We start from the raw sequence: 27,706 nt of genomic DNA on the forward strand, positions 1-27,706 counted from the left end.
AAATGCTTCAGCAAATGTACAGTTGAAGTCGGAAGTTTACATACACCTTAGCCAAATACATTTAAACTCAGTTTTTCACAATTCCTGACATTTAATCGTAGTACAAATTCCCTGTCTTAGGTCAGTTAGGATCACCACTTTATTTTAAGAATGTGAAATGTCAGAATAATAGTAGAGAGAATTATTTATTTCAGCTTTTATTTCTTTCATCACATTCCCAGTGGGTCAGAAGTTTTGTTAAGAGAATTGATTAACTAACTATTTCAGCATCTCTGTGTGTCTCCCAAAAGGTTGTAAGGCTTTTGGATCAAGAAACGGACAGAGCTCCCAGTCTGCAATAGTCAGGTCATCTTTATTCAGAAAATTCTGCCCAGAGAATTCTGTTATCACAATTTCAGAGTCCATCTTTTATACACACACGTCATACAAAAATCTCACCCCGCTTTAGGCGGGCTGTATTTTTCCACTGTACACATCTTGTAAGCTCACACCTGGGTTTAGCTCATGTGATTTTCCTCTGCTTTCCTGACCATCAGGTCACAGACACACACACACACATACACACACACACATGTTCTTATCATAGTCTACTCCTTGCTCGGGCAGGCTGCATTCTTTAGTTATCGCCATCCTCACAATATCCTGCAAGCCTTTTTTCACTCCCCTTTCCCTGTTTTGGGAACCAGTCTCCTGTTATTGGTTTCAATCGTTTTGCACTTCTGCTTGCCTAATTACAAGACACAAATACTCTGTTGCTGTGATATAAACACATTTGATTAACTCTCTAAGCTCTAGTCTACTAATTAGTCATACATTATTAGTTTAACTGAGGGTGTGACATTTTAGTCATATCTTACTCACACATTTCTTTATCAAGTTTACATACACTCAATTAGTATTTGATAGCATTGCCTTTAAATTGTTTAACTTGGGTCAAACGTTTCGGGTAGCCTTCCACAAGCTTCCCACAATATGTTGGGTGAATTTTGGCCCATTCCCCTTGACAGAGCTGGTGTAACTGAGTCAGGTTTGTAGGCCTCCTTGCTCGCACACGCTTTTTCAGTTCTGCCCACAAATGTTCTATAGGATTAAGTTCAGGGCTTTGTGATGGCCACTCCAATACCTTGACTTTGTTGTCGTTAAGCCATTTTGCCACAACTTTGGAAGTATGCTTGGGGTCATTGTCCATTTGGAAGACCATTTGCGACCAATCTTTAACTTCCTGACTGAGATGTTGCTTCAATATATCCAAATAATTTTCCTTCCTCATGATGCCAGCTATTTTGTGAAGTGCACCAGGCCCTCCTTCAGCAAAGCACCCCCACAGCATGATGCTGCCACCCCCGTGCTTCACAGTTGGGATGGTGTTCTTCGGCTTGCAAGCAACCCCCTTTTTCCTCCAAACATAACAATGGTCATTATGGCCAAACAGTTATATTTCTGTTTCATCAGACCAGAAGACATTTCTCCAAAAAGTACGATCTTTGTCCCCATGTGCAGTTGCAAACCGTAGTCTGTCTTTTTTATGGCAGTTTTGGAACAGTGACTTCTTCCTTTCTGAGCGGCCTTTCAGGTTATGTCGATATAGGACTAGTTTTACTGTGGATATAGATACTTTTGTACCTGTTTCCTCCAGCATCTTCACAAGGTCCTTTGCTGTTGTTCTGGGATTGATTTGCACTTTTAGCACCAAAGTACGTTCATCTCTAGGAGACAGAACGTATCTCCTTCCTGAGCGGTATGACGGCTGCGTGGTCCCATGGTGTTTATACTTGTGTACTATTGTTTGTACAGATGAACGTGGTACCTTCAGGCGTTTGGAAATTGCTCCCAAGGATTAACCAGACTTGTGGAGGTCTACAATGTTTTTTCTGAGGTCTTGGCTGATTTCTTTTGATTTCCCCATGATGTCAAGCAAAGAGGCACTGAGTTTGAAGGTAGGCCTTGAAATACATCCACAGGTACACCTCCAATTGACTCAAATTATGTCAATTAGCCTATCAGAAGCTTCTAAAGCCATGACATCATTTTCTGGAATTTTCCAAGCTGTTTAAAGGCACAGTCATAATGTATGTACATTTCTGACCCACTGGAATTGTGATAGTGAATTATAAGTGAAATAATCTGTCTGTAAACAATTGTTGGAAAAATTACTTGTGTCATGCACAAAGTAGATGTCCTAACCGACTTTCCAAAACTATTGTTTGTTAACAAGAAATGTGTGGAGTCGTTGAAAAACAAGTTTTAATGACTCCAACCTAAGTGTATGTAAACTTCCGACTTCAACTGTATGTTGGTCCGTGGTGTGTAATGAGGAGCAAACAGACACTGCACTTGACACATTTATGAAATTGCTTATTCCAGTTACCAATAAGCATGCACCCATTAAGAAAATGACTGTAAAATCTGTTAAATCCCTGTGGATTGATGAGGAATTGAAAAATTGTATGGTTGAGAGGGATGAGGCAAAAGGAATGGCAAATAAGTCTGGCTGCACAACCGATTGGCAAACGTATTGCAAATTGAGAAATTTAGTCTTGTGACTAAACTGAATAAAAAGAAGAAGAAACAAGGATAAATGACATAAAGAATGATAGTAAAAAGCTTTGGAGCACCTTAAATGAAATCTTGGGAATAAAGGCAAATTCAGCTCCATCATTCATTGAATCAGATGGCTCATTCATCACAAAACCAACTGATATTGCCAACTACTTTAATACTTTTTTCATTGGCAAGATTAGCAAATTTAGGCATAACATGCCAGCAACAATTGCTGACACCACATCCAAGTATATCTGACCAAATTATGAAAGACAAGCATTGTAATTTTGAATTCCATAAAGTGAGTGTGGAAGAGGTGAACAAATTATTGTTGTCTATTAACAATGACAAGCCACCGGGGTTTGACAACTTGGATGGAAAATTGCTGAGGATAATAGCGTACGATATTGGCACTCCTATTTGCATAGTTTCAATTTAAGCCTTCTAGAATGTGTGTGCCCCCAGGCTTGGAGGGAAGCAAAAGTCATTCCGCTACCTAAGAATAGTAAAGCCCCCTTTACTGGCTCAAACAGCCGACCAATTAGCCTGTTACCAACCCTTAGTAAACAATTTTTTAAAATGGTGTTTGACCAGATACAATGCTATTATACTGTAAACAAATTTACAACAAACTTTCAGCATGCTTATAGAAAAGGACATTCAACAACCACAGCACTTATACAAATGACTGATGATTGGCTGAGAGAACTTGATGATAAAAATATTGTGGGGGCTGTTTTGTTAGAGTGCGGCTTTTGACATTATCGATCATAGTCTGCTGCTGGAAAAACATATGTGTTATGGCTTTACACCCCCTGCTATAATGTGGATAAAGAGTTACTTGTCTAACAGAACACAGATAGTTATTTAATGGAAGCCTCTCAAACATAATCCAGGTAGAATCAGGAATTCCCCAGGGCATCTGTCTAGGCCCCTTGCTTTTTTCCATCTTTACTAACGACATGCCACTGGCTTTGAGTAAAGCCAGTGTGTCTATGTATGCGGATGACTGAACACTATACACGTCAGCTACTACAGCAACTGAAATAACTGCAACACTTAACAAAGAGTTGCCGTTCGTTTCGGAATGGGTGGCAAGGAATAAGTTAGTCCTGAATATTTCCAAAACTAAAAGTATTGTATTTGGGTCAAATCATTCACTAAACCCTAAATCTCAACTACATCTCGTAATGAATAATGTGGAAATTGAGCAAGTTGAGGTGACTAAACAGCTTGTAGACTGTCATGGTCAAAGCATATTGATACAATAGTAGCTAAGATGGGGAGAAGTATGTCCATAACTAAGCACTGCTCTGCCTTCTTAACAACACTATCAACAAGGCAGGTCCTACAGGCCCTAGTTTTGTCTACTGTTCAGTGGTGTGGTCACATGCCACAAAGAGGGACTTGGGAAAATTGCATTTGGCTCAGAACAGGGCAGCACGGCTGGCCCTTAAAACACACGGAGAGCTAACATTGATGACATGCATGTCAGTCTCTCCTGGCTCAGAGTGGAAGAGAGATTGACTTCATCACTGCTTGTTTTTGTGAGAGGTGTCGAAGAGCTGAATGTACCGAGCTGTCTGTTTGGAATACTGGCACACAGCTCGGACACCCATGCATACCCCACAAGACGTGCCACCAGAGGTCTCTTCACAGTCCCCAAGTCCAGAATGGACTATGGGAGGGGCACAGTACTACATAGAGCCATGACTACATGGAACTCTATTCCACATCAGGTAACTGATGCAAACAGTAGAATCAGATTTTATAGTGCCGTGTAGCTCAGTTGGTAGAGCATGGCGTTTGCAACGCCAGGGTTGTGGGTTCGTTTCCCACGGGGGGCCAGTATGAAAATGTATGCACTCACTAACTGTAAGTCGCTCTGGATAAGAGCGTCTGTAAATGTAAAATAGTCCCTATGCCCAAGAACGCCAAGGTAACTTGTCTAAATGACTATCGCCCCGTAGCACTCATATCTGTAGCCATGAAATGCTTTGAAAGGCTGGTCATGGCTCACATCAACACCATCATTGAAAAAAATGCCAGTATGAAAAAAATGCACTAACTAACTGTAAGTCACTCTGGATAAGAGCGTCTGCTAAATAACTAAAATGTAAATGTATAAAACAGGTAAAAATACACCTTGTGGAACAGCGGGGACTGTGAAGAGACACACACACAGGTACATACACACATACATATAGACACTCACTCTACACACACAAACACAGCTAATGGGGATTCTTAATAAATACAAATACAAATGAGGCTACCTGGAACACCTATTGAGATGTGCCTTTTGTTATGTAAATCAGGTGATAAATGAGTTGCTAGGAGACAGGAGTGCGTCTTTAATTCTTAAAGGTCTAAGCTGACATTATGGAATTGTTTTAAGATGGTCATACTATCGATAATTTAGCTAATTTGAGGACACCTTTAGGTATAAAAAAACTAACATTTGATAAAATATTGAATTTGGCCTTTACTACTATAGCTCAGAGAAACACATTGAATAACACATTCATAAGTGGCAAAAAATAATGAAACATTTCCAGGGGCGCAACTTTGGCATTTCTGGTGCAAGGAAACGATGGATGAACGAAGGACAAAAATCTTGCAACCTAACGCACCATGGGAAACACACTTCACAACGAAATGGTGGGTCTACCACTGAGTATACTCCTCAATAGGTGAATGGTTGGACTGACAGTAAAGGTTACTACAAGCTTCACTCCGTTGATCTACGTGCGTGCGTGCACATGGGCGGAGTGGGATTTTTGAAGTAGCGGACACCTTTTGATAACGTGATATCCTCACCGGTCCCACTCCAATTCAAAAAGGCCGATAGCAACGTTATTTCCCCTGTTTTTTTTTTCCCGAGTGGCGCAGTGGTCTAAGGCACTGCATCGCAGTGCTAGCTGTGCCACTAGATATCCTGGTTCGAATCCAGGCTCTGTCGTAGCCGGCCGCGACCGGGAGACCCATGGGGCGGCGCACAATTGGCCCAGCGTCGTCCAGGGTAGGGGAGGGAATGGCCGGCAGGGATGTACGTTAGGTGGTTGGTAGCTGCTGTACTTAATTTCGGCTACTGATTGCAGTCTGCCAGTTTGGCTTTATACATAGCTTGGGCTTTGTCGAGTAAGGCTTAAACTATGTATTTTGATTGTAGTTAGGTACTATAGGTAGGCATCGTGGGCTGTATATTATTAAGTAGTATAGGTAGGCATCGTGGGCTGTTGTGGGTAGCTGTTGTGTAGTTATTGTTGGTTACTTTTGTATTCGGCGGTGCCGGATGTAGCACGAAGCTAGCTAGCTAACTCACCTCCTGGATTAGCTGGCGAGTTGCTATTAGCAACGGTTGCAACTAAAAACAATATCCTTTTAGCCAGCTACATTCGTTCGCAGCGACGCCGTTTTTCAAACAAAGTCAACACAGTAGCCATTGCTAGCCAGCCAACACTACCAGCAGGCTGTGGTAGCTAAATACAATATCTTTGTGCTAGCTACCCAACGTTTAATCGTTGCTGCGTTATGAAAGGTAAGCTTGGCTTCTTATATGGTGTTGAGTTAAGCTTAAACCATGTATTTAGATTGTAGGTAGGTATTGTAGTTTGGTATTATAGGTAGCTTACTCAGGTAGTTATTGAAGGTTATTGTAGGTAATTATTGTAGGTAAGGACTGTATTCGGCGGACTCCGGCGAAGCACGAGGCTAGCCTACCCACTACTTGGACCAACAAAGCTAGCTAGCTAGCGGGTAGCTACTGGTAACTTTTTGCAACTATGGTTAATTGTTTCCAATGTTATTTCATGCTTAAGAGTACCTGTGATTGAGCCAGCTAGCTGCTACCATTCAGCTGTTTTTCTAACCTCATCCGAGGCATTAACGTTAGGTGGTTGGTAGCTGCTGTACTTAATTACAGCTACTGATAACAGTCTGCTGTAGTTTACAACAACTCTAATTTCTAAAGTGGAAGTTGGGAGAGTTTTACTCGGGTGGTTCAGTGAAACAATTATAGTTTCTGAGGTGGAAGTTGGGAGAGTTATATATATATTTTTTTTTTTGGTGAGGGAGGCCTGCTCTCTCCTTTCCCTGATGTTTAGTTCATTTCATCCCGATCTCCTCTGCATTATTGTAGCCATCTGCTGCAGCCTGTCAACTATGCCCCTGCCTATCCCTGTTCTCTCCTCTCCGCACAGGCTACACAAACGCCTCACACCGCGTGGCTGCTGCCTCTCTAACCTGGTGGTCCCTGCACGCACCACACACCTGGAGATCCAGGTCTCAGGCAGCCTCTGGAACTGCCGTTCTGCCGCCAACAAGGCTGACTTCATCCCAGCCTATGCCACCCTCCAGTCCCTCGACTTCCTGGCACTGACGGAAACATGGATTACCACTGAAAACACTGCTACTCCTACTGCTCTCTCCTCGTCTGACCATGTGTTCTCGCATACCCCGAGAGCATCTGGTCAGAGGGGTGGTGGCACAGGAATCCTCATCTCTCCCAAGTGGTCATTCTCAATTTTTCCCCTAACCCATCTGTCTATCTCCTCATTTGAATTCCACGCTGTCACAGTCACTAGCCCATTTAAGCTTAATATCCTTGTCATCTATCGCCCTCCAGGTTCCCTTGGAGAGTTCATCAATGAGCTTGACGCCTTGATAAGTTCCTTTCCTGAGGATGGCTCACCCTTCACAGTCTTGGGGGATTTCAACCTCCCCACGTCTACATTTGACTCATTTCTCTCTGCCTCCTTCTTTCCACTCCTCTCCTCTTTTGACCTCACCCTCTCACCATCCCCCCCCACTCACAAGGCAGGCAATACGCTTGACTTCATCTTTACTAGATGTTGCTCTTCTACTAATCTCACTGCAACTCCCCTCCATGTCTCCGACCACTACTTTGTATCCTTTTCTCTCTCGCTCTCCTCCAACACTACTCACTCTGCCCCTACACAGATGGTAACGCGCCGCCGCAACCTTCGCTCTCTCTCTCCCACTACTCTCTCCTCTTCCATCATATCATCTCTTCCCTCTGCTCAACCCTTCTCCCTCCAATCTCCTGATTCTGCCTCCTCAACCCTCCTCTCCTCCCTTTCTGCATCCTTTGACTCCCTGTGTCCCCTATCCTCCCGGCCGGCTCGGTCCTCCCCTCCAGCTCTGTGGCTTGATGACTCATTGCGAGCTCACAGAACAGAGCTCCGGGCAGCTGAGCGGAAATGGAAGAAAACTAAACTCCCTGCCGACCTGGCATCTTTTCACTCCCTCCTCTCTACATTTTCTTCATCTGTTTCTGCTGCTAAGGCCACTTTCTACCACTCTAAATTCCAAGCATCTGCCCCCCCCCCCCCTCCTCCCTCTCTGTGGATGACTTTGTCAACCACTTTGAAAAGAAGGTTGACGACATCCGATCCTCGTTTGTTAAGTCTAATGACACTGCTGGTCCTGCTCACACTGCCCTACCCTATGCTTTGACTTCTTTCTCCCCTCTCTCTCCAGATAAAATCTTGCGACTAGTGACTGCAGGCCGCCCAACAACCTGCCCGCTTGACCCCATCCCCTCCTCTCTTCTCCAGACCATCTCCGGTGACCTTCTCCCCTACCTCACCTCGCTGATCAACTCATCCTTGACCGCTGGCCATGTCCCTTCCGTCTTCAAGAGAGCGAGAGTTGCACCCCTTCTCAAAAAACCAACACTCGATCCCACTGATGTCAACAACTACAGACCAGTATCCCTTCTTTCTTTTCTTTCCAAAACTATTGAGCGTGCCGTCTTTAGCCAACTCTCTTGCTATCTCTCTCAGAATGACCTTCTTGATCCAAACCAGTCAGGTTTCAGGACTGGTCATTCAACTGAGACTGCTCTTCTCTGTGTCACGGAGGCTCTCCGCACTGCTAAAGCTAACTCTCTCTCCTCTGCTCTTGTCCTTCTAGACCTGTCTGCTGCCTTTGATACAGTGAACCATCAGATCCTCCTCTCCACCCTCTCCGAGCTGGGCATCTCCGGCGCGGCTCACTCCTGGATTGCGTCCTACCTGACCGGTCGCTCCTACCAAGTGGCGTGGCGAGAAGCTGTCTCCGCACCACGTGCTCTCACCACTGGTGTCCCCCAGGGCTCAGTTCTAGGCCCTCTCCTTTTCTCCCTATACACCAAGTCACTTGGCTCTGTCATATCCTCACATGGCCTCTCCTATCATTGCTACGCTGACGATACACAACTAATCTTCTCCTTTCCCCCTTCTGATAACCAGGTGGCGAATCGCATCTCTGCATGTCTGGCCGACATATCAGTATGGATGACGGATCACCACCTCAAGCTGAACCCTGGCAAGACGGAGCTGCTCTTCCTCCCGGGGAAGGACTGCCCGTTCCATGATCTCGCCATCACGGTTGACAACTCCGTTGTGTCCTCCTCCCAGAGTGCGAAGAGCCTTGGCGTGACCCTGGACAACACCCTGTCGTTCTCCGCCAACATCAAGGCGGTGACCCGATCCTGCAGGTTCATGCTCTACAACATTCGGAGAGTACGACCCTGCCTTACACAGGAAGCGGCACAGGTCCTAATCCAGGCACTTGTCATCTCCCGTCTGGATTACTGCAACTCGCTGTTGGCTGGGCTCCCTGCCTGTGCCATTAAACCCCTACAACTCATCCAGAATGCCGCAGCCCGTCTGGTGTTCAACCTTCCCAAATTCTCTCACGTCACCCCCCTCCTCCGCACACTCCACTGGCTTCCAGTTGAAGCTCGCATCCGTTACAAGACCATGGTGCTTGCCTATGGAGCAGTGAGGGGAACGGCACCTCCGTACCTTCAGGCTCTGATCAGTCCCTACACCCAGGCGAGGGCATTGCGTTCATCCACCTCTGGCCTGCTGGCTCCCCTTCCTCTGCGGAAGCATAGTTCCCGCTCAGCCCAGTCAAAGCTGTTCGCTGCTCTGGCACCCCAATGGTGGAACAAGCTCCCTCACGACGCCAGGACAGCGGAGTCACTCACCACCTTCCGGAGACATTTGAAACCCCACCTCTTTAAGGAACACCTGGGATAGGATAAAGTAATCCTTCTACCCCCCCCCCCCAAAAAAAAAATAAAAAAAAAATAGTATAATTGTAAAGTGGTTATCCCACTGGCTATAGGGTGAATGCACCAATTTGTAGTCGCTCTGGATAAGAGCGTCTGCTAAATGACTAAAATGTAAATGTAAATGTAGCTCAGTTGGTAGAGCATGGCGTTTGCAACGCCAGGGTTGTGGGTTTGATTCCCACGGGGGGCCAGTATGAAAAAAAAATAAAAAAAAATAATGTATGCACTCACTAACTGTAAGAGCGTCTGCTAAATGACTAAAATTTAAAAAATGTAAATGTGAAAGCAAGGAAGAGTCACATTCCCTTGATAGTAGTAGCTACCTGGCTTTAGCCTGGCTAAAAACATAGCAAGCTAGCTAGCCTTTTTAGCTTCCCACATCTCCATGTGAAATAATCAGATTAAAAATGTAAAAACATATGCCCTGGCAAATATTCTTATACTTGCCGGTGTAACCTAAAACATTATCCCAGTTTGATATGCTGCTTGATATATTAGACCGACAGCATCATTGCATCAATACTGTGTAATAAATTCTGCAGTCAAACCTTTTAATTATGTAATCCTATTTTGTGTGTAACAAAAGTTCAACATTCACCTTTTGCTACTATTTTTTGTAAAGTTTACGCATACAATTTGATGCATACGTTTGATGTGCATTCAGAAAGTATTCAGACCCCTTAGTCTGAGTTTGAGTTTGAGTTTGAGTTTAAGTTTATTTTTACAGGGACAGTGCACATTAATCAACGTTTCAGTAAAAGTGCCGGTTTTAGCCAGCCGGCTAATTTTCAACCGCAGTCCCTGGGCAGTCAATAGTTTTTTTTTTTTTTTTTTACAAATCCCCTCATCAATACACAATACCCCATAATGTCAAAGCAAAAACAGGTTTTTAGAAATGTTTGCAAATGTATTAAAAATAAGAAACGGAAATATCACATTTAAATAAGTATTCAGACTCCTTACTCCTTATAAAAGCATATTTTCTATTTTTCTTTATGGGGTATTGTGTGTAGATTGGTGAGGATTTGTATTTATTTAATCCATTATAAAATAAGGCTGTAACATAACAAAATGTAGAAAAAGCCAAGGGGTCTGAATACTTTCCGAATGCACTGTGTGCACCACACATAGTGCAAGGCAAACACAGAGTTCCTTCAGAAAGTATTCACACCCCTTTAATTTTTGTCACATTTTGTTGTGTTACAGTCAGGAAAAAAAGTATTTGATCCCCTGCTGATTTTGTACGTTTGCCCACTGACAAAGAAATGATCAGTCTATAATTTTAATGGTAGGTTTATTTGTACAGTGAGAGACAGAATAACAAAAAAAAATCCAGAAAAACACATGTCAAAAATGTTATAAATTGATCTGCATTTTAATGAGGGAAACAAGTATTTGACCCCCTCTCAATCAGAAAGATGTCTGGCTCCCAGGTGTCTTTTATACAGGTAACGAGCTGAGATTAGGAGCACACTCTTAAAGGGAGTGCTCCTAATCTCAGTTTGTTACCTGTATAAAAGACACCTGTCCACAGAAGCAATCAATCAATCAGATTCCAAACTCTCCACCATGGCCAAGACCAAAGAGCTCTCCAAGGATGTCAGGGACAAGATTGTAGACCTACACAAGGCTGGAATGGGCTACAAGACCATCGCCAAGCAGCTTGGTGAGAAGGAAAAGAACTGTCAATCTCCCTCAGCCTGGGGCTCCATGCAAGATCTCACCTCGTGGAGTTGCAATGATCATGAGAACGGTGAGGAATCAGCCCAGAACTACGCGGGAGGATCTTGTCAATGATCTCAAGGCAGCTGGGACCATAGTCACCAAGAAAACAATTGGTAACAAACTACGCCGTGAAGGACAGTGCCCGCAAGGTCCCCCTGCTCAAGAAAGCACATATACAGGCCCGTCTGAAGTTTGCCAATGAACATCTGAATGATTCAGAGGAGAACTGGGTGAAAGTGTTGTGGTCAGATGAGACCAAAATCGAGCTCTTTGGCATCAACTCAACTCGCTGTGTTTGGAGGAGGAATGCTGCCTATGACCCCAAGAACACCATCCCCACCATCAAACATGGAGGTAGAAACATTATGCTTTGGGGGTGTTTTTCTGCTAAGGGGACAGGACAACTTCACTGCATCAAAGGGACGATGGACGGGGCCACGTACCGTCAAATCTTGGGTGAGAACCTCCTTCCCTCTGCCAGGGCATTGAAAATGGGTCGTGGATGGGTATTCCAGCATGACAATGACCCAAAACACACGGCCAAGGCAACAAAGGAGTGGCTCAAGAAGAAGCACATTAAGGTCCTGGAGTGGCCTAGCCAGTCTCCAGACCTTAATCCCATAGAAAGTCTGTGGAGGGAGCTGAACGTTCAAGTTGCCAAACGTCAGCCTTGAAACCTTAATGACTTGGAGAAGATCTGCAAAGAGGAGTGGAACAAAATCCCTCCTGAGATGTGTGCAAACCTGGTGGCCAACTACAAGAAACGTCTGACCTCTGTGATTGCCAACAAGGGTTTTGCCTCCAAGTACTGAGTCATGTTTTGCATACTTATTTCCCTCATTAAAATGCAAATCAATTTATAACATTTTTGACATGCGTTTTTCTGGATTTTGTTGTTGTTATTCTGTCTCTCACTGTTCAAATACATCTACCATTAAAATTATAGACTGATCAAGTCTTTGTCAGTGGGCAAACGTACAAAATCAGCAGGGGATCAAATACTTTTTTTCCCTCACTGTAGTTCTCCAGACAAAGTGGGCTCCATTGCAAAACTCATCAGGTACCAACTTCGTTAGCTTGATAGCTAGCAGCTTAGCGTCTCTGTTAAGCAGGCTTCAACCTATCAGTTTAGCGAGATTCCGGGACAAGAGATAGTGGTCCTAGCTGGTAAAAGCTAACTGCGATGCAGAATCAATGCAAAAACACGTTCGGTATTTATGTTTAACAAAGATTGGTTATGTTTTAGTTAAAATAACAAACCGAGTGTTTCCAGCAGACAGTGTTCAGCAGCGCACTCTGATGACGTCAGTTCACCATACCCAAGAAGCCTCAAGGTTTATAAACTCATGACATGGCACAAGTGGCCTCTATTGTGCTCTATTGCTCCTCTATTGTTCCCGCAAGCAAGGGGGGAGGCCGATGACATTAGAGAGCACCCATCAGACCAACTCCTTCCATTGCCAACTCCTTGAATTTCACAATTGTGTCTAGAAAAACACAATTTTTTTTAACGCTTAAATGTGTGTACTTTACTGTATTAATACTGGGAATATACGTTTTCAACAGAAAAAGTAAAATAAATAGCTGGAGTGCGTCTTTAATGTATTGCCTGTGGTATGCTTGTCTCTTGCTTGACAGACTGATTTAGCCTAATTGTTAATTGTTGCATGGAGTATAAAGAAGCAATATGGCAGACACACAGTACTTATCTCTAAAAGCTAAATGGATATTGTATAATCAATTTAGTTATGTTAATAGTATGGTCAAGAAACCCTGTAATAATAACAATATTCAGAATGCTGCTTCAAAACATTTATTTGTCACGAAATAACACAGCTTCTTTTAGACTTTATACAACAAAAAATACTTACATTTTAAATGTGCAAGTACAGAGTACATAGGTAGTCAGACCTCATAGCGCACTGTGCTTACTGGAACACAAAAGACAGAGACCGTATCTCAACAAATATGTGTATGTGACCAATACAATTTTGATTTGATAGAGGTGAGGAAATGTTCAGCTTGCCAAAAGCACCATAGTGTCAACACCTGTCACTTGCCCACGCAGGAAAAACAGAGACACACTGGTAGAGAGACCCATACAGTAGTTTGCAGTTAAAATCTTAAACAATGTGCAAAGTTGTACAAAAATCTATTAAATATTTTGTTATCCCCACATCCACCAACATTTAATTATTTCAAAGGCTGTATCTGTTGTTGAAATCAATTGAATGGAATATAGTAATAGTATAGTAATTTACGATATAATATCCTATGAATAAATACTGAGATTATAATAGGGAAAACGACTTGGATAGAAGAGAAACGCTACCTGAACAACTAAAGTTGTTTAGATTTCATGTAAGCTTTGGGAATCATTCTGTATTCATGAAAACATCTTTAAGGCCATTGGTTGCTTGAGTCATATATTTACATAAACAAATGTATGTTTAAAATATGTATGTTTACAATAACTAATAAATAGTGATAAATAAGAGACAAAACAAACATGTTTTTGAGTACAACACTTAGGTGAGCTACAGACACTTGTGAGGTTGGTAGCTGGTAGTGGGGGAATCATGCTTATTCTTCATCATTCTAAGGACTGTGATATATAGAAAACGCTAATAACATCAAGGCAATGTTGTTGTTACATTATTATAACACAGATAAATGGTAGATGTTTTACCGCAATCTCCAAACGTGACAAACAGGCAAATCTACACCTTATAGGTAACAAAATAATCAGTTCTCAGGACATGACTGAAAACTTTAGCAATGGGAATGTTATGATTATCATGTTGAGACATTGTTACATTGTCATCACATCTTACTGCCCTCTCAGACACTGTGCATTCAGACAGGGTAGTGAGTAACTGGGGGTGAGAGTGCAATCCCTCTTTGAGGCAGTCAGTGTAATCCAGCACTGTGAGTGTGAGTGATCTGTGCATGTGTGTAATCTAGGTCAAGCTATTGGGCAGCCGCAGGGACTGCTGCAAATCTGTCGGATTACAGAGGCCTCATGAGGACAAGGGATGTCCTATGGCTGGCATAGTCTGACAAAACACCCAATCCCTGTTTGTTAATATGCGTCTAAGCAGCAGCACCACCAAATACCCTGTTCAGGTACATCATGCACTGGGTTTGTGCTTGCTTTACAAAAAGCATATATTAAAACATATGTTTATAACTCTTGTCTCGCGTTATCCCTCTTGTGGTCCTCTGTAGCTCAGCTTGTAGAGCACGGCGCTTGTAACGCCAAGGTAGTGGGTTCGATCCCCGGGACCACCCATACACAAAAATGTATGCACGCATGACTGTAAGTCGCTTTGGATAAAAGCGTCTGCTAAATGGCATATTATTATTATTATTGTGTATGAGGAGAAATGAGAACAAAACAATAGCTAGAATAATCCAGGTGCTTTTTTATCAGATGGTTGTATAATCTAATCTCATGCTAGCACACAGAAGGGGAATGGGCCGCTGTCTAGTTATTGTGCATGGGAAAAACCCATTCTCAGTAGAGATTAAGTTGATTGAGACTGCAATCTCATGTGATGGAGACAGAGAGCATTAACAAGTGGAGTCGGGTCATTAGGATATGAAACGAGATACAAAAACATCCCAAAATAGAACTCAGAAACTACATGAAACAGATCAAGTCCTAAATAATCATTAAAACAGAAAATGTATGTAAATGATTTGCGTTTGGCTGAGCAGCCACCAGGGGTTGTAAGTGGATCCACCTGATCCACTGACAGAACCTAGACTCTCCTCAGGCGAGAATAATGCTTTTGTGTGTGTGTGTGTGAGAGAGAGAGAGAGAGAGAGAGAGAGAGAGAGAGAGAGAGAGAGAGAGAGAGAGAGAGAGAGAGAGAGAGAGAGAGAGAGAGAGAGAGAGAGAGAGAGAGAGAGAGAGAGAGAGAGAGAGAGAGTGAATTTGAATATGTGTTTGTACATGGGTGTGTGTAAACAAAGGTCCACTCATTCCAGTGCTTGCAAAACAAACATGCAGCAAATTAACTATTAATACATCATGACTCAATGTATGCTATGATCAAAAGCACCTTTCTACTTCCAAACACATTCAATTGTGAGTGACAGATAGACGTTAAAAAGGGGATCAATTGAGGAGTTGAGAGCAATGCTAACAAGGAAATAACACCTGTGCTGGTTTATCTACCATTTAAATAAATACAGTGATTAAAACCAATAGCAATATCCTAAACAATGCTAGATAGCTTTATTACTATGTTCCCATATTAACAGATAAATTATGTTAAAATAAATATGTTTCATAATGAGAGTCCCATCGTGTGATGTGTGCTTATTAATGCAGAAAAACAGAGCCTTGTGGCAGTACACACTGACTGTATGAGGCCAGTCACGAGAGAGGAGTCAGAGGAGAAGAGAGTGAGGTAATGTATGAGCAGGAGCAGATAGATGATAATGGCCCACTGAAATAAAAATGGCTCCCTTCCTAGTTCCTACACATCATCTCTTTGCCTGCTGCTCTTCAGCAGACGGGGCGGGGGAGGGGGTGGTGTGGAGGGCGCTGGCGTCTCCATGTCCGTTCGGCTGCACTGACTGGACTGTCTCTACCAGGCTGCCACTTGGGAGCACCACGTACCTGGCAGCCATATCCTTGGGCTGCAGCTCCCTCAGGCCCTCCTTACTGTGCCAGATCCCATAGCCAAAATACACCAGTAGACCTAGAGAGGTGCAACACATACTGTTAGGACCAAAACACATGCTTACATACAGTGGGGGAAAAAAGTATTTAGTCAGCCACCAATTGTGCAAGTTCTCCCACTTAAAAAGATGAGAGAGGCCTGTAATTTTCATCATAGGTACACGTCAACTATGACAGACAAATTGAGAGAGAAAAAATCCAGAAAATCACATTGTAGGATTTTTAATGAATTTATTTGCAAATTATGGTGGAAAATAAGTATTTGGTCACCTACAAACAAGCAAGATTTCTGGCTCTCACAGACCTGTAACTTCTTCTTTAAGAGGCTCCTCTGTCCTCCACTCGTTACCTGTATTAATGGCACCTGTTTGAACTTGTTATCAGTATAAAAGACACCTGTCCACAACCTCAAACAGTCCCACTCCAAACTCCACTATGGCCAAGACCAAAGAGCTGTCAAAGGACACCAGAAACAAAATTGTAGACCTGCACCAGGCTGGGAAGACTGAATCTGCAATAGGTAAGCAGCTTGGTTTGAAGAAATCAACTGTGGGAGCAATTATTAGGAAATGGAAGACATACAAGACCACTGATAATCTCCCTCGATCTGGGGCTCCACGCAAGATCTCACCCCGTGGGGTCAAAATGATCACAAGAACGGTGAGCAAAAATCCCAGAACCACACGGGGGGACCTAGTGAATGACCTGCAGAGAGCTGGGACCAAAGTAACAAAGCCTACCATCAGTAACGCACTACGCCGCCAGGGACTCAAATCCTGCAGTGTCCCCCTGCTTAAGCCAGTACATGTCCAGGCCCGTCTGAAGTTTGCTAGAGTGCATTTGGATGATCCAGAAGAGGATTGGGAGAATGTCATATGGTCAGATGAAACCAAAATAGAACTTTTTGGTAAAAACTCAACTCGTCGTGTTTGGAGGACAAAGAATGCTGAGTTGCATCCAAAGAACACCATACCTACTGTGAAGCATGGGGGTGGAAACATCATGCTTTGGGGCTGTTTTTCTGCAAAGGGACCAGGACGACTGATCCGTGTAAAGGAAAGAATGAATGGGGCCATGTATCGTGAGATTTTGAGTGAAAACCTCCTTCCATCAGCAAGGGCATTGAAGATGAAACGTGGCTGGGTCTTTCAGCATGACAATGATCCCAAACACACCGCCCGGGCAACGAAGGAGTGGCTTCGTAAGAAGCATTTCAAGGTCCTGGAGTGGCCTAGCCAGTCTCCAGATATCAACCCCATAGAAAATCTTTGGAGGGAGTTGAAAGTCCGTGTTGCCCAGCGACAGCCCCAAAACATCACTGCTCTAGAGGAGATCTGCATGGAGGAATGGGCCAAAATACCAGCAACAGTGTGTGAAAACCTTGTGAGGACTTACAGAAAACGTTTGACCTGTGTCATTGCCAACAAAGGGTATATAACAAAGTATTGAGAAACTTTTGTTATTGACCAAATACTTATTTTCCACCATAATTTGCAAATAAATTCATAAAAAATCCTACAATGTGATTTTCTGGAGAAAAAAAATCTCAATTTGTCTGTCATAGTTGACGTGTACCTATGATGAAAATTACAGGCCTCTCTCATCTTTTTAAGTGGGAGAACTTGCACAATTGGTGGCTGACTAAATACTTTTTTCCCCCACTGTAATCAGAATCACACAAACATGTTATTGTTATACTGTCATCCTGTATGCGCATTTCCATTCAGAAGACACAGCTATAGCAGGAATATGGTGCTAGGAATTGATTACTTAGACATGGCTTAACCAATATTCCCTGTGAAGCCTCTGTAGGCAGACAGGCAGGGTTTGGTAGGTTACTTTCTAAATGTTATCCGTTACAGTTATTAGTTAGGCCTACCTGAACAAAATTGCAATCAACATTCGGATTTCCCAAACTCAGTAACGTAATCAGATTACTTTCAGTTACTTTTAGATTACTTTCCCCTTAAGAGGCACATGTTAGTAGCTGGCACAGCCACAAAGTCATAAAATCTGATTTTAAACATAACCTTAACCATACTGCTAACCCTAATGCCTAACCCTAACCTTAAATTAAGACCAAAAAGCACATTATTGTTTTCATTGATTTTTACAATGCAGCTGGCCCATCTAGAGGAAATTGCTCAGTTTTGCCTCAAGGACAAGACTCATCCCAACAAATGTAAACCTGCTTAAGATGCATTAGAAGAAGACAAAAATGAATGACATCTATTGCAGGATAAATCAATGTTAGAGTTTACATAGCTGGCCATAAATGGATGTTGCATTTTACTTTATGGGTTGGTTATGTAGGCTTCTTCTTACCCATTGCTTTCTACTACAGATAATAATACGATCTTTACATTTTAAAAAAACATGGTCTGCCAGATTTCCAGTCATTCCAATTAATGTAATACCCCTTGATCTTCAAGAATAGGACTTGAAAATATGGAAATATAGATTAATATGGAAATATAGATTAGCCAGATGGTTTTATCTGAGCATAACCCAAAAACGAAGGACGAATTAGCCTAATCTGTTGTTTTTTATTTTGTTGTCACGGAGGACTGATTGGGCTCATTGCTTCGAGCTGCAAAAAAAAATGCTGCCCTCGGAATATCGTGCTTTGAGCACTACCGAAAGTGCTATTTGCATGTGAAAAACTAGATGGTAATTTTCCATGAAGAAAATAAAAGCGCCACTAGTGGTCTTCTTAAAATAAACTAGTTTTTGACAGTATGGAGCACAATACCACAAGGGAGTTTAGAAGGGATGAACTCAAACTTTTATTCCATAGGCTGGAATCCGCACTGCAGCTGTTGCAAGAGTGCATTTTTCCCTGGCTGTCCACTGGGGCGTATTCATTACTCCGATTCTGTTACAAAACGTTTCTTAAACGGAAGCAAACGGAACAAAACGGGGAGGGACCTATTTGTCCAATAGAAACTCTTGTTTTGCTCTGTTTGCTTCCATTTGGTTCTTAAACAGTAAATGGTTTCCGTAATAAATACACTCCTGATCGCAAAAACAATGATTGATAAGCAGTTTAAACTTCTTCAATTCAACCCTTATTGGGTTAAAATACACAGCATATACATTTGTGAACAGCCATCCACAACAACCACAATACGTAAGCCACAAATAAATGAGAGAGCAGCAGTGTGATTCACATCAATGCGCTATGTAGCCTAGATATCAATAATAAGTGATAACAGTATCGCCAGTAAACTACTACCACTGCTGTCGTCCTTACCTCCAAGCGTTTATTGAAATTGGATCATCTTTGGATGACGACAGCAGTCGCACCATTGGAAGACATACTGTAGCTTGGCCTGTAGTTTAAAACAGGTTATTCCTGCTCTTTTCCCGCGAACCATCAAACGCATTTGGTGTCTTCATAGTGGTCTCTGATTTGTCGTCTGACTCGCTCAGGTTGAACAAATTTAAACAGGAGCCTTTTTTCAATTCTATTTCAATGTCATTGAGAAAACAGAAAGATGTCAAATAATTTTTGTGCAAACATCCTTTCTGAATTTAAAAGTAGTCCTAGAAGTAATCTAGTCTATAGGGTGAATGCACCTATTTGTAAGTCGCTCTGGATAAGAGCGTCTGCTAAATGACGTAAATGTAAATGTAAATGTAGTTCTTCAAAAGTATCTAATCTGATTACAATATTTTACTTAGTAACATACGGATTACAATTGGTAACGGATTACATATAATTACATGTAATCCATTACTCCCTAACCCTGCAGACAGATGTGTTTAAAGGGTTTACATGGTCCAGAAGACCTCTGAGCTCATACAGCTAATCATGTTTCCTTGCTGATCCTCTTTGCTGACAGCGAACTCTACAGCCAATTAACATCCTCTAACTGCAGCAGGCGCTGGCTAGGAAAGGGTTAACTCACTCACTGTCCAGTCAGGCCTTGATTTACTTGGTGGGTTTACTCTCTGTAAATGCAAAAAGTAACCTGCATATGTTTTAATACAAACATGTACTATGTACTAATAATTTAATAAAACCCTGTTTCATGTCCTGTTGTCTATGATCAACCAGTACTAAGTATCCATACTATTTGTCGATCCACGTAGGTTAAGAGGCACAGTATTTCAACCACTGAATGCAACAGTTCCAGTTCTGTCTGACATGATGTTTGGTTTTCAGGGTGTGTCTGTGCTACATAGCACATGGTCCTCAAACAACACACATTTGTGCCATCAGCGGAAGTAATCTTACCTGCAGCCACCCACACGGTAAAGCGGATCCAGGTCATAGGGCTGAGCTTCAGCATTAGGAACACATTCATGAGGATGCTTGCACCAGGGATGAATGGGACCAAGGGTACCTAGAAAAAGGACAACAGCAAACAACCATCATTCTGACATGTATTAAAATGTGTGAAATAATCATAGACTTCCTCAATTCAATAAGTGTTTGTCATTGACAAAAAGGAAGCTGGAGAGCCTAAAAGACTACAAGTCTTGACTAAAATATTAAAAGTCCCAAAAGGAGCACTTAATATAATTCAGCAGAATGATCAGGTCTTAATGACAATATGTTATATTAGGTTGGTGCCAGAGGGAACCTGGGTCCTGCTTGAGCTCACAGAAACATCTGCTTCTCAGATATGAGTCACAGAAACAGCTTTTATTTTGTATGCGGAGCAGATCGACCACACAGCAGAGAGTGAGTGTCTGCTGTGACTCAGCTTCAGAGCTGGCTGATAATGTCACATTAAATGTTTCTCCCTGAGTTCCTGTCTACTGGGCTCTAGTAAGACTGAGTAGAATGTATCATATCTAAAGGTGGAGAGACAGCTACAAAAAAGGCTGTGAGAATCTTAAAACACACAGAGTATTCTTAGTTTATCATAACTACATAAGGACTTAGGGAAATATAACAGGCTATTTCCTCAAATAAAATGTTATTTGTCACATGCTTCATAAACTTCAATTGTAAACTAACAGTGAAGTGCAGTTTTTGACACAAACTGGTGCGCCTGGTACTACCATACCCCGTTTAAAGGCACTTACATTTTTTGTCTTGCCCATTCACCCTCTTAATGGCACACATACACAATCCTCAATTGTCTCAAGGCTTAAAAATCCTTATTTAGCCTGTCTCCTCCACTTCATCTAAACTGAATTAAGTGGGTTTAAAAAGTGACATCAATAAGGGATCATAGCTTTCACCTGGATTCACCTGGTCAGTCTATGTCATGGAAAGAGGAGGTGCTCTGAATGTTTTCTATACTCAGTGTGCACAGGGTACCAGTACTGAGTCGATGTACAGGGATCCGAGGTAATTGAGGTAGATATGTACAGTTGAAGTCTGAAGTTTACATACACCTTAGCCAAATATATTTAAACTCAGTTTTTCACAATTCCTGACATTTAATCCTAGTAAAAATTCCCTGTCTTAGGTCAGTTAGGATCACCACTTTATTTTAAGATTGTGAAATGTCAGAATAATAGTAGAGTGAATGATTTATTTCAGCTTTTATTTCTTTCATCACATTCCCAGTGGGTCAGAAGTTTACATACACTCAATTAGTATTTGGTAGCATTGCCTTTAAATTGTTTAACTTGGGTAAAATGTTTCGGGTAGCCTTCCACAAGCTTCCCACAATAAGTTGGGTGAGTTTTGGCCCATTCCCCCTGGCAGAGCTGGTATAACTGAGTCAGGTTTGTAGGCCTCCTTGCTCGCGCACGCTTTTTCAGTTCTGCCCACAAATGTTCTATAGAATTGAGGTCAGGGCTTTGTGATGGCCACTCCAATACCTTGACTTTGTTGTCCTTAAGCCATTTTGCCACAACTTTGGAAGTATGCTTGGGGTCAATGTCCATTTGGAAGACCCATTTGCGACCAAGATTTAACTTCCTGAATGATGTCTTTAGACTTTGCTTCAATATATTCACATAATTTTCCTTCCTCATGATGCCATCTATTTTGTGAAGTGCACCAGTCCCTCCTGCAGCAAAGCACCCCCACAGCATGATGCTGCCACCCCCGTGCTTCGCGGTTGGGATGGTGTTCTTCGGCTTGCAAGCAACCCCCTTTTTCCTCCAAACATAACGATGGTCATTATGGCCAAACAGTTCTATTTTTGTTTTATCAGACCAGAGGACATTTCTCCAAAAAGTACGATCTTTGTCCCCATGTGCAGTTGCAAACCATAGTCTGGCTTTTTTATGGCGGTTTTGGAGCAGAGGCTTCTTCCTTGCTGAGCGGCCTTTCAGGTTATGTCGATATAGGACTAGTTTTACTGTGGATATAGATACTTTTGTACCTGTTTCCTCCAGCATTTTCACAAGGTCCTTTGCTGTTGTTCTGGGATTGATTTGCACTTTTCACACCAAAGTACGTTCATCTGTAGGAGACAGAATGTGTCTCCTTCCTGAGCGGTATGACGGCTGCGTGGTCCCATGGTGTTTATACTTGTGTACTATTGTTTGTACAGATGAACGTGGTACCTTCAGGCGTTTGGAAATTGCTCCGAAGTGATGAACCAGACTTGTGGAGGTCTACCATTTATTTTTCTGAGGTCTTGGCTGATTTCTTTGGATTTTCCCATGATGTCAAGCAAAGAGCCTGAGTTTGAAGGTAGGCCTTGAAATACATCCACAGGTACACCTCCAATTGACTCAAATGATGTCAATTAGCCTATCAGAAGCTTCTAAAGCCATGACATCATTTTCTGGAATTTTCCAAGCTGTTTAAAGGCACAGTCAACTTAGTGTATGTAAACCTCTGACCCACTGGAATTGTGATACAGTGAATTATAAGTGAAATAATCTGTCTGTAAACAATTGTTGGAAAAATTAGTTGTGTCATGCACAAAGTAGATGTCCTAACCGACTTGCCAAAACTATAGTTTGTTAACAAAAAATAGTTAACCAAATATCTACCCGGACTAACTATTTAGCAGTCTTATGGCTTGGGGGTAGAAGTTTTTCATGTTCCTGTTGGTTCCAGACTTGGTGCATCAGTACTACTTGCCGTGCGGTAGCAGAGAGAACAGTCTATGGCTTGGGTGGCTGGAGTCTTTGACAATTTTTAGGCCCTTCCTCTGACACCGCCTGGTTTTGAGGTCCTGGACGGAATGGAGCTCGGCCCCAGTGATGTACTGGGCCATACGCACTACCCTCTGTAGCGCCTTGCGGTTGGATGCCAAGCAGTTGCCATACCAAGCGGTGACGCAGCCAGTCAAGATGCTCTCAATGGTGCAGCTGTATAACTTTTTGAGGATCTGAGGGCCCATGCCAAATCTTTTCAGCCTCCTAAGGGGGAAGAGGTATTGTCGTGCCCTCTTGACGACTGTGTTGGTGTGTGTGGAACATGATAGATCCTTAGTGATGTGAGGAACTTGAAGCTCTCGACCCGCTCCACTACAGCCCTATCGATGTGAATGGGGGACTTGCTCGGCCCTCCATTTCCTGTAGGTCATGATCAGCTCCTTTGTCTTGCTGACGTTGAGGGAGAGGTTGTTGTCTCTGACCTCTCTATAGGCTGTCTCATTGTTGTCGGTGATCAGGCCTACCAGGTCATGTCGTCGGCAAACTTAATGATTGTGTTGGAGTTGTGCGGGCCACGCAGTCTTGGTGAACAGGGATTAAGCACGCACCCGTGTTGATTGTCAGCGTGGCGGATGTGTTGTTCCCTACCCTCACCACCTGGGGGGTGGCCCGTCAGGAAGTCCAGGATCCAGTTGCAGAGGGAGGTGTTCAGTCCCAGCGTCCTTAGCTTAGTGATGAGCTTGGAGGGCACTCTGGTGTTAAACACTGAGCTGTAGTGAATAAACAGCATTCTCTCATAGGTGTTCCTCTTGTCCAGGTGGGAATGGGCAGTGTGGAGTATAATAGAGATTGCATCATCTGTGGATCTGTTGGGGCGGTATGCAAATTGGAGTGGGTCCAGGGTGTCTGGGATGATGGTGTTGATGTGAGCCATGACCAGCCTTTCAAAGCATTTCATGGCTACAGATATGAGTGCTACGGGGCGATAGTCATTTAGACAAGTTACCTTGGCGTTCTTGGGCATAGGGACTATTTTACATTTACATTTTAGTCATTTAGCAGACACTCTTATCCAGAGCGACTTACAGTTAGTGAGTGCATACATTTTCATACTGGCCCCCCGTGGGAAACGAACCCACAACCCTGGCGTTGCAAGCGCCATGCTCTACCAACTGAGCTACAGGGGACTATGGTGTTCTGCTTGAAACTCTGCAGGCAGACAAAATTATACAACTAATAATTATAAGGTGAGGGTTTAGTTCTGCTTCCCTAACTTTATGTGTAGGCATATTCAATAAAGTAAAAGTAAACTGCTTTGCATTTACACAGCAGACATAACATGCAAAACTGAGAATCTGTTTGGCTCACCTGGAAGGTTTTGGTGTTGATATGAGGTTCATGGGCATATATAATGACCAGGCTGATGAGGAAGGTTGAGCCAAACACCACTATTAGCAGGGCGAAGCTCCACGTAGGCAGCTGCAGCTGGTTACTCCCAAACACAAACACGGCACAGAGGGACACAGAGCTCACCATCACCGCCAGCACAGAGAAGGCCACCACCTCCCCCGGCTCAAAGTCCCCCAGCACCCTGCCCAGGTAGGGCTCCCAGCGGGCCTTCAACACCCCTGGGGCGCTGCGTTCCCTGGTCTTCTGCATCTCCACCAGCTGTAACTTGTCTGAGAAGGACTCGTACTCCTTCAGCTCCCCGCTATCCTGAGCTATGATCTGGGACTCTGAGGCTTCGGGCGAGAGCTCTGGGTTGGAGTTGGGGTTGGGGGAGGTAGTGGAGTTAGCCTTGGAACTGGTCTTCTCCTTCTCAGGCTGGAAGCGCAACACAATGACACTGGCTGCCACAAAGGTGTAGGCCAGGAGGGTGCCGATGGACAGGAACTGGACCAGGGCCTCCAGGTCAAAGATGAGGGCCATGACGGCCATGAGGAGGCCAAACACCAAGATGGCATTCACAGGGACCTTGGTGACAGGGTTGACCTTGGCGAAGAAGGAGAAGAAGAGGCCATCCTCCGCCATAGCGTAAACAATCCGAGGGAGGGAGAAGAGGTTGCTGAGGAGCACCGTGTTCATGGCTGGAAGAGGGGATGGACAGAGAGTCACATGATTATCAATGCAATCAAAACAGAGAGCTACTGTATGAAGTCAAGATAAATAAAAGTCATACACATTTGCCCTTCAATCAATGATATCATCAACTAACCCAAAGAAACTCAATGACATGATACATTGGTGTGGTTACAGTGGCTAAGTCTTTCAAGAGACACTTACCACAGATGGACCCTACTGCCACGATGTAGCCAGCCCAGCTGTAGCCTCTGCGGAAGAATGCATCAGACAGGGCTGAGTTGGGGTCGAGGGAGTGCCAGGGCACCATGAGAGTGAGGACAGTGGAGACCAGGATGTAGGCTGTGGCTGCCATGCACAAGGAGATGGCTGTGGCCATGGGAATGGCTCGCTGGGGGTTCTTTGCCTCCTCACTGGAGGCTGCAATCACATCGAAGCCAACAAATGCGTAAAAGCAGGTGGCTGTGCCCGCCATCACCCCAGACACACCGAACGGTGCAAAACCTCCTTCTTTCTGGCTCCAGTTGACTGGGTCGGCCAGCATGAAGCCAAACACCAAGATGAAGAGTATGACAACCAGACTAACGGCGGAGAAGATGTGGTTGAGCCAAGAGGAGACTCGCACTCCGAAGGTTATGAAGATGGTGGCAACCACTAGAATTGCGGCGGCCAGCAGGTCAGGGTAGTGGGCGATATAGGGAACATTCCACTTCATTATGTAGTTCTCTGTGTAGTTCTGGATAGTGTGGTTAAACATGGAGTCCAGGTAACCACTCCACGCCCGCGCCACCGCGGCCCCACCAATCATGTACTCCAACACTACGTTCCAGCCAATGAGAAAGGCCCAGATCTCTCCACAAGAAACATAAGTGAACATGTAGGCTGAGCCCGTTCTGGGCACGCGAGCTCCGAACTCTGCATAGCAGAGGGCGGCCATCAGGGAGGCAATGCCTGCTATGAGGAAGGAGAGGACCACGGCAGGTCCGGCGGTGTCCTTGGCCACAGTGCCAGTCAGGACGTAGAGGCCAGAGCCCACCATGCCCCCAACACCCAGCAGGGCCAGGTCCACCATGGTCAGGCAGCGCTTCATTGACGTCACCATCAAGTCATCATCCAGGGTCTTCAGTCGGTTCAGCCTTTGGCAGAAACGCACTGCTGGGATGCAGCCACGCCCGCAGGTCGCCATGGTTACAGGATCCCACTCAGCAATTTATCAGTCAAGATCTTATCAGTGAAGATGCTCAAACTGGATCCATTCTCCTCCTGATCAACTGACCTGAGAGACAAAATTATATATACATACTAGGGCTGCACGATATATTGTTTCAGCATTGACATTGCGATGTATGCATCCGCAATAGTCACATCTCAGAACATGCGATTTAGTAAGGTAAACATATATCAGTCTACAATATATATATATTTTAAATGTTAAACTAGCATTATATCTGTCTAATATAACGTAATTTACTCCGATTTATGGGTTATTGGATACACAGTTTATTATTATTATTATTATTTTAAACACGGAGTTCGTTGCTGCACGTGGTTGACATGCAGCCTCTGCTTGCGCGTGACGAAATGATGAGCGAGGAACAGGCGAAAAAGACCGAAATTGAGAATTTGGTTGCAAAAAGAAATGCGTCGTCAATTATATGGAAATATTTCGGCTACAGACAGGATGATGTTGACCAAAAACAAGTACTTTGTCGAAAGTGCCTTGCAATTGTTGCAACAACACGAGGCAACACGACAAATTTGTTCGATCATTTAAGGCGGCAGCACAAATCTTCGTATGACATTTACATTCACATTTACATCATTTAGCATACGCTCTTATCCAGAGCAAAGCATATCAATGCCCTCCAAAGCAAAAATCTATTTCGGATGCCTTTGCCAGTATTACACCATACCAGAAAGGTTCCAAACGGCAGAGAGAAATCACAGATTCAATAACATTTCACGTCGCCAAAGACATGGTACCAATTAACACGGTTACCAAATAGGGTTTTAAAAACATGATCCGGTCGTTTGACAAGCGGTATGTAATGACATCACGCAACTATTTTTCTCAAGTTGCCATCCCAGAGTTGTACGAGAAATGCAAGGCACAAGTTGAAACAGAGCTGTCACAAGTGGAATATTATACAGCAACAACGGACTTGTGGTCCAGCCGGACAACAGAGGCCTACATAAGTCTGACCATACACTTTATTAATGAGGACTTCCACCTGAAAAGTCGCTGTTTGCAAACTGCATTTTCCCCAGAGGATCATACAAGTGAGAACATCGCAACAGGGATGAGAGAAGCTGTAGCTGATTGGGGCCTAGATGAGAGTCATTTGTAATGTAATAAAATGTTAAATGACTTTTTGATTTGATTTTGTCATTCACATTAATTCCCTATTGTGATAATGAAACTTCCTCCGTAGAGAATGCTCTGTTTTAACCTGGTTGGAGTACTGAGATACAGCCTCCTGTAATCTCCTGGATCCCTTATAGACACCACACCTCTTCATTCACAAATGAGCCCCTTTATTGTAGGGTAAGCAACATGCATTATT

At 43.5% G+C, this 27,706-nt stretch overlaps 1 protein-coding gene across 1 annotated transcript; it reads right to left on the reverse strand.

The window, feature by feature from the left end:
- Positions 1–15,844: 15,844 nt before the first annotated feature.
- LOC311141039 (cationic amino acid transporter 4-like) lies at positions 15,845–26,328 on the reverse strand (the record flags this gene model as incomplete). The annotated part of the gene is made up of 4 exons (XM_084176315.1): positions 15,845–16,062; positions 20,284–20,392; positions 24,432–25,150; positions 25,347–26,328. The coding sequence occupies 4 exons, from the start codon at positions 26,326–26,328 to the stop codon at positions 15,845–15,847; spliced, it is 2,028 nt and encodes a 675-aa protein (XP_084032441.1).
- Between the last annotated feature and the right edge of the window lie 1,378 nt (positions 26,329–27,706).

The sequence above is a fragment of the Coregonus lavaretus genome, assembly GCF_964263955.1.
Source record: "Coregonus lavaretus genome assembly, chromosome: 14".
Classification (NCBI taxonomy): Eukaryota; Metazoa; Chordata; class Actinopteri; order Salmoniformes; family Salmonidae; genus Coregonus; species Coregonus lavaretus.